General features: G+C 44.0%; 1 protein-coding gene across 1 annotated transcript in view; it reads left to right on the forward strand.

Annotated features, from left to right (window-relative positions):
• Positions 1–5,716: 5,716 nt before the first annotated feature.
• LOC146287994 (transmembrane protein 47-like) overlaps positions 5,717–8,614 on the forward strand; it is a 7,447-nt gene continuing 4,549 nt past the window's right edge. The window contains exon 1 of the mRNA XM_084697462.1: positions 5,717–6,039. Coding sequence (XP_084553588.1) covers positions 5,829–6,039 — 211 coding nt within the window. The 5' untranslated portion in view covers positions 5,717–5,828. The remainder of the gene's footprint in view (positions 6,040–8,614) is intronic.

Here is an 8,614-nt window from a genome sequence, read left to right on the forward strand (position 1 = left end):
CGGGGAAGAACTGTTTCACTTCTATGAGACAAGGCAGTTGTCTAACAATTGTCGCTGACACTTGAATCTTGTTTTGATGGACAGGTCTCTGTTTATCTCTTAGATGAATGATGAAGCTCATTTCCCATATTGTACTCACAATTATACATCCCTCAGGTCAACTTTAGCCAGACAGTGGAACTCAAGTATTATTTCAGAGAAACCTTCTCAGCAAATACAAAAGCTTGTACTCCATTTTGTGTGCCTCTGGGTCTTGCTCCACAATATTAATAGAATCAAATCTAATGCCCTAGGATTTGATTCAGGAGGGAAACCAGAATGTGTCCTCCATTTTAAATGGCAAACTAAAGTAGCAAAAAACACCCTGCTATTACTGTGGCACAGGACTGGCACCCCATTGTTAGCAGGGTCTCAGCCCCTTAATCTAAACTTTCCATGGAGACAATTTTTGGAGGAAACAATGCCCCACTTTGGGCTGGCAGCTGTATGAGATCCACCCATTCAATCCCGTATTTACTCAAACGTTATTATGTGTTTTCTTAATAAAAGACACAAATAAGATGTTCATTCCAAAAAGTTTAGGGATTAAATAGATGGAAAGCTCGCCGACACAGCAGGCATCAACTTGCTTCAGTAAAAGGGAAACTGTATTAATTCAGTTCTGTTTATTCAGTGCATTTAAGACAAGCTTACGGAGCACTCGGTATTGGTCCCAGTACTGACAATGTGTGGATATTCCCATTGTTGTTGCACATTGAAAACAGCTGTGCTCTTCAAAATACAAGTGGGGACAAAAGTGGGCAGCATACAAGGAGTGTTACAGGTGAGCTCATCCCAGCCACACCTTGGTTGTGACCTGCATGTCATAAACATGTTTCCCAGAAGGAGAACGACTGGCTCAATGGGGTGTGTTGAAAAGCTCAAGACAGATCGAGCTGGGAAAGAAGATCAAAAAGGATGGCCAGTCATTGTTGTCCAGCTTGGTTTTTTCTCTGAACTTGGGTTCTTTTTTGTAACTCCAAAGGAAGAGCTGTTCACTCCCATCTGTTTCATGTTGACATCAATGGAGGTGATCCATCAAACTTTACTGATAAGGGCAAATATACTGTTGTTGCTGTCCAAGTAGGTGTTTCAAAGGCTCCAACTTGTGTCCACTCAACGTTCAACTCCAAAGGACATTCAGTAAGTCAATGCATCACTGGTGACATCCGTAAGATTGAGATGCCACCTGGTGGGGAGTTTGGGAACTTATATTCTTTGCTTTATGTGAGATTCTAGTTAGGGAGAGATCACATGATATTCTTCATGGTTATATTGGGTACAATACATTTTTCATCAAATCTTTCATTCATCATGTTTGTCAAAGCTATTTTATATATTAATCCCCCAATTATTCGGAATTGTTGTGTTCATTAACAAATGTTGTAGGTGATCTATTCAGACCAACAGTGGAGATTTGATAGGACATTCAACTCATATACAGTTTACACTGGTGCCCCCTGGTGTGAAGTTTTATGTCCAACACAAGCTCTTCTCCTGCCTGGCCCCCCAGTGGTGGAATCAACTCCCCACCTCCATCAGAGACACAGACTGTCTCTCCACCTTCAAGAGAAGACTCAAGACGCACTTGTTCCGGGAGTTTAACGGTACTTAAGAATGGTCTGCTGAACCCAATGCTAGTTTCCTCAAGGATCACAATGACTCTTGCTTAGAGACTGTTGCTCTTGTTGATTAGTGGTAACTAATTTAAACTGTTGTATTCTATTTTAGTTCATCTTATTTTTATTTTATTTTACTGTTGCTTGCTTTTCTACAGGTACACTTGCACTTAGAGATTCATGTTGTTTAATTGTAACTTGTTTAACTACATGCTCTTATGGTTTTTCTCTTTGGCACTTACTTTTTGGTTGTTCACAATGTGTGCTTCTTGTTTTGGCTACCCGCAATGCTTTCTTCTGTTGTTCTTATCAGTGACCTGTGCACTTTGTAAAGCTCTCTCTTGGAAGTCGCGTCTGCTAAATGAAAAGTGTCTGCTAAATGAAAAAATGTAAATGTAAGTACTGAACCTATAGAATCAAACCAGAATATCAAAAATGTTTCCCTTTGATGGCCACAAAGATCTCTTTCACAGCTTTTATCACTTACTGTGAATGAGCGTTGCCATGGAACACCACGGTTCAGGACCGGTTATTCACAGCTGAAGGTTTTCATCTCCTTTATTAATCTGAAAAGGATGTGTCGTGTTCTATTCATGACAGGACTAAGTCTCCCACCACTTTAGCTGCTTGGTCTCACAGTGATGATACAAGAGAATCCCCAAGGTCAGAGAGCAGGGAAAGTAATCACTGAAAGAGAAGAAAAAAATGAATATAGCCGGCTCTGTCAGCGGAGAAGGTGAAATTGGGGTGCCTGGATAGGAATGATGAACACGGTCACCTCCTATGCTGCACTGTGAAAGCCTGTCACGAGTCTACAGACTACTCTAGAAACGCCTGCTGTTATTTTTCAGATAGTGTAACAGATTCAAATTGTATTTAAGTTAGATTTACACAACAACAACAAAAACTGGGATGTGACTAAATGAAGATCATTTAGAATATTTCAGAATTCACAATCATACATTGAGCACATGAGTTTTCTACTTTACAGGAGAATTGTAAAAATGTACTGTACACACATAAGAACCACAGATAGAGAATGCTATTATAGCAACTATAATGGTCAACATAACAGTGACAATAGCAAAAGCAAGTTACATGTTGAACAGCAAACTGACAGGAACCACACATTGTGATAGGACCTTCCAGTAGTAAAGAGATAGTGTAACCAGAAAGGCACATTGCAAGTGTCTAAAGAAGTGTCTACAAAAGAAAGGCTCAGAAGGTCAGGAAGATAAGTCTCCTTTATATGTTTATATTCTTTGGGGCCCTTCATATTCATCAACACTCAGAGTTTGTTGTAACACAGACCAGCTGACACACCTGCCTCTCTAGAACCTTCTCCAACAGCCGTCTCACTGATCACACAGGGTTGTTGGACTAACGTCCTGTTATGCAAGCTACTTCTCTGCACATTGTGTCTGTTTATGAACAACTAACGAGGAAGGAGGGGGGCTTTCATCACAGAGGGTTAGTCAACCCTCAACCCAGGCTCTCTCCCCAATTAGCTTTCATGCACTCCAGAACACAGAGGCCTGATCCATTAGCTACCCACCACATCTCCTTCAGTCAGACAGATCTAAGTGTACTAGAGGAATAATTTAACATGAATCCCCTGTCATGGGTTTAATTAAGCATTTCATTAAAATAAGATGAAAGAAAGTCCACTTGAGAAAATTGCAGCCGTCTCCTGGCCAGCGTGAATACAATGATTACCAAACTGCCATTGTTAATAATATTGGTCCATTGTAATATTTTGTTGATGGTTTTAATTTAATCAAAAATTGAAAATGATTTTCATAATAAAAAATATTTTACTTTGGTACATACACTGGTTATTTTGATAACCATTCCGTAAACTAAAATTTAAAATTAAATCTTTAATCTTAAATGTCGTTAATTTATCAATTTGGTGCACTTCACTCGCTATTATAACTTGGCACTTGAGTGAGAAGAATAGTATTCCTGGGTCTTTTTTTAATCTTACTTTTACCTAGGAATACTTCCGCAAAAAAAACATATTGAGTCTTGAATAGGCCTAAGGAATTTTGAGATCTAAAATCTTGAAGAGATCGTCACATCGCGATCTGCTTTAAAACAGCCTGATGCTGTAATATTCTACCTTTGGGTTTTAAATTAAAGACTGCCAAAGCGAACAATAAAAATGAACCCAGCAACAACATTACAATATGTCGACAGAAGTCTCATTATCACTGTTCATTGTCACTTTAGGCTAAACCTGTGTGGGTTCCGTAAGCTCTACATCTGGGAACATCTCCGTGTGACCTGCGCTCTCCATATCCGACGGCAACGGCGCGATGGTGTGTTTCATTCGGTAAAGCATCACTATAACCAAGGCCAGTAAAAACAATAGCAGACACACAAAAAGTCCGAGGTATGTAGATAAACTTGGTAGCCTTGGGTCTTGATGACCTATTTGCGCAATTGTTGTAGTCCAGATGTGCTGGTTGCTGGAATTGAAAGGTGGCTTGGAATAGCCTTCGGGAGATGGAGTGAGAAAGTTCCTCCAGATGATTTGCTCGTCCAACATGGTGATCTGTATCCCTTTGCTGAACTGTCGCTGTCAGTGTTGAAATATATGAAATATATCAATCGCTCATGTCCCAGCTGCATGGAAATTCGCTATTATTCCGTTGTGGGAATCATGTGTAGCTAACGGGCATTCCGAGGTTTCGAAGATACACGGTCTTTTGAACGAGCGTATAAGGCTGGGTCTCCTTGTCACGCCAGAAGAGTGCGTGCGATCTCCACGCGCTTTCTTTATATAGGACAGCCGATCACATCTGCTGTATCTCAAAATACACCGTGGAAGGTATAGCTTCAGAAATACATTGAATACATACTTTACAATAAACCTCTGATTCTCCAATCGGATCTAATGGTAAAATAAGATGTGTTTTCTTCGAATATTATTTAATTCCTTTTTGCTATGGTGTTTCTATATGCTACTGCCTCTTGGCGACGAATTAACAATTAATGAAGTGGTTTCCATGGACGAAAAAAGCAGTGACAGAATGTTGGGAACAATCTTTACAGAATGTTTCAGGCAGTTTACCACACACATGTATCTTGTCCACAACCCTGAGTGTTAATCACATACTTTTATACAGTCGAATTTAAAGCGGGTTGCTTTCATGTACTATATTTTCAGTGTCAGGGCTTTAAATAATGGAATGTTTATCCAATCCAAGTCTTTTCTGCTGAATCGCCATCGATCTTAGAGTCTAATAGACTGTAGCCCATTGATTATTCAGCCAGCACACAAGCAATGGGTCTTGATTGATACATTTAGGCAATTTGCCAAACCATTGAGAGTGGGGAAAATAACATCTTATAATTTGAAAAAACTGGATTTCAAATCACCCAGTTTGCTGGATAATTTTTCAGATTTCACAGCCTGTTGTGTAAGGGAAAGAACGATTTCAACAGCAAAAAAAAACGATCTTAGTTATTAATCCGTTGTGTTGATGTGTTGAACTTCAAAATAAGCATGAATTTGGATTTTTTTTAGGTAACTAATTTTGTGTTACATTTTTGATGAGGTAGACCTCATGCATCAATACTAGAGTGGGTATAAACCATGGTCTCAACTCCAAGACCTACAAACACAGACTGCCTTTGGGTTCGTAAAATGAGATGGCAAGTGGGCCTTGGTGGACCCATCAATGTCTGATGACATGACCCTGCAACGTCCAATTTAAATAATTGGCTGTGATAAATAGATTGGGACTTAAGTTCTGATCAACAGTAAGAAACCTACAGAACAATAAGGACTGAGAGAGCGTCCTTGTCCAACGGGCCTGTTCTACCCTATCGCGCTATGTCCCCCGTAGAGCCAAATCTTCCTCACAGCATGAAGCCTTGTGGCAGGAGCTGTTCAGGCATGTGATGGTTTATGTTTTCCACCTTTTTGTTATTGGGCCCTTCATGGCAGTCCTAATAAACTATTGTCACGGTTGACCAGATGGGGGCGCACGGTAGCTAACGAAACACATCGTACGCACATACTTATAGCACAGACGCGGTCTGTGTGGGATGGTTCACTCTATCCAAACTAGATGTAAACGATTCAGAACTTTCAGACCTGCTGAAAGGGACGTGTGTACTAACCTCCTCCGCGGATTTCGTTATTCAACTTATTATGAAAAAATGTCTGTAAATGAAGTGTACGTTTTCCGACCGTTCAAGTTGATCGCTTTACTTTGTGTTTTTCTTGCTTTGTGTTTGGACATCGTTGCGTTATTGAGCCCCGCTTGGGTAACGGCGGATCGTTTTTCTTTGTCGCTATGGGAGGCATGCACAGAATCAGAGGCGACGATCACAGACTCTCGCTGGAGTTGCACCTCCACCCTCACATCTGGTAAGAATAAACTATTCTCTTCAAACCAGGGTTTTAAATAAATGCACACTTCTGACTGCCAATAAAGGCGCTTTGCCATGGCCAATTAACCGATGTCAATAACCCCATGCCTTACAACTATAGTCTACATAGATCTTACTCCAACTTTTTATAGCCAATTCCCTGGAATGCGATTTTTGGTTTAGAAAATTAAGTTGGCCAGAAAAAGCTTGTCTCTGTATTATAGATGCAAAGGGAACAAGGATGAGTATCATGATAGGTACAATCAGTAGCGTGAGCCTAGGGAAACGATTTGGGGACAATTATTTTGTGTGTGGGTGCTGCGGCCGAGATAAAACAATGGACCATTATCAATTTACTGTACTGTGATTGGCATTAGCTCATTGTCCGATGCGATATAGGGGTTTCTCGTCCGCCTTTTTTCTGTTTTTCCGAGACCGCGTTGATTTATCTGGGATTGCCTGCAAGTGACTGATCTATGATTTCTATAATAACGTCACGGTTTGTTGATCTGTTGCAACGAGTTTTTCTCTCTCAGTAGGCAGTTGCTGAGCGATTTGTCCCTGTGACACAGTGCCATATGGGTCCTCCACTGACTTCTGTAGTCATTGTGAATGCAGGTGGGTGTGTACCACCTATTGTTGTGACTCTGGTGGAGAGGGCACCCCAGCGCTTTGTTATCCGTGTTACCGAGTCCGTCGCTCTCCCTTTGAATTGGGGGATGGGGCTGGAGGGTTGAGGCGACACAAAGCATGATTAGATACACCGTTCACAGCTTCTGAGAGAAAGAGGATTCTTCTCAGGCACAGATACATGATACAAGACATTGAGACCAAAAGTTGCTAGGCTAAATCTAGAAAGCCCTAGAACGACCATAAAACCATCCTCTAAAGCGAGTGGCATCCAGTCGGTAGCATGTCATCATCATGCTGTAACGGCCTATTGTTGCATTCTCGGAACACCCCATTGCTTCCTTTTCCTCCCACAATTAGTCAGCCCACAACAGAGGAATGTAACAATCTCCCAGTAGCTCCGCCAGCTTGAGGCTTCCAGAAGTGTGTCGGTGTTGTGTTTGTGCTACCAGCAGGGAGAGCCTCAGTAGGTAACTCCCACAGCTGTCTTCATCGCTGCCTCCAGCTCAGCCCGGAGATGTCAGCAGGAAGCCTGTGGAGACAGACACAGGATGGAGGGTGGGCTGGGGAGGTGAACTCTCTCTCTCAGTCGGTGTCCTCTTTAACAGCCTATCATCCACTACCAGCCTATCATCCTATTGGTGCAGTCATTTCGCCATTATCACAACCCTCTCATCAGAACCCAGCATGGGGGTTTATCTCTGCCTGGAAAACACCTGTCACTCTCCAGATCCATGCTGTGCCCGGGGGGGGAGGGGGGGGTGCCCTAGGAGCAGTGACGTCCTGGGGGGGGGGGGGGGGGGGGGGCACCTTTCTTATTGCTCCCTGTGCCGATCCAGACCCAAGAACACTCAACATCCATTGTCAGTAGTCATGTGGACTTCACTTGTCCCAGCCAGTCACCCCAGCCAATCAACCAGCCTGTCAGCCTGCCATCCAGCCAGCCAGTCAGCCTGCCATCCAACCAGCCAGCCAGCCAGCCAGTCAGCCTGCCATCCAACCAGCCAGCCAGCCAGCCAGCCAGTCAGCCTGCCATCCAACCAGCCAGCCAGCCAGCCAGCCAGCCAGCCAGTCAGCCTGCCGTCCAACCAGCCAGCCAGTCAGCCTGCCGTCCAACCAGCAACCATCAGCCCGTCGAAAGGGAGCATTATGGACTGGTGTGGCGAATTGTCCTCTATTGCTGTGGAATGTGGAGGGCTGAATTGGAGGCTGGTCCTGAGGGATGAGAGGGGGGGGTGGGGGGGCGCTGAGGGGCTTTAACATCCCAGGAGACAAAGGAGGGGGGTGCGCTGAGTCACGCAGTCATGGTTAGGCTGGGCTCATTAGTTACCTTCAGTAAACCTCTCCCGGGCCTTTGAGGCCAGCCAGTCAAGTGAGAGGGATCAGGTTGTGGCGCCCTGCACCCTGGTCCACCAAGCCTGTGTTGGACCATGGGTAGCAGACGGGATGTGGTATAATACCCGGAGCTCGTCTGAATCAAATCAAATGGTATCCCTTTATAAAACCTCTCTCACACACGTTACCCCAGCTTGTGTCATGGGTAGACTTGTCTGATCGTGAACGGTAGTCGTCAGGATCATGGGAGGAAGTGTGGTTGTCAGGATGGGAGGAAGTGTGGTCGTCAGGATGGGAGGAAGTGTGGTCGTCAGAATGGGAGGAAGTGTGGTCGTCAGGATGGGAGGAAGTGTGGTCGTCAGGATGGGAGGAAGTGTGGTCGTCAGGATGGGAGGAAGTGTGGTCGTCAGGATGGGAGGAAGTGTGGTCGTCAGGATGGGAGGAAGTGTGGTCGTCAGGATGGGAGGAAGTGTGGTCGTCAGGATGGGAGGAAGTGTGGTCGTCAGGATGGGAGGAAGTGTGGTCGTCAGGATGGGAGGAAGTGTGGTCGTCAGGATCATGGGAGGAAGTGTGGTCGTCAGGATCATGGGAGGAAGTGTGGTCGTCAG

Source organism: Hypomesus nipponensis, chromosome 5, assembly GCF_054491055.1.
Source record: "Hypomesus nipponensis isolate SF chromosome 5, ASM5449105v1, whole genome shotgun sequence".
Lineage (NCBI taxonomy): Eukaryota > Metazoa > Chordata > Actinopteri > Osmeriformes > Osmeridae > Hypomesus > Hypomesus nipponensis.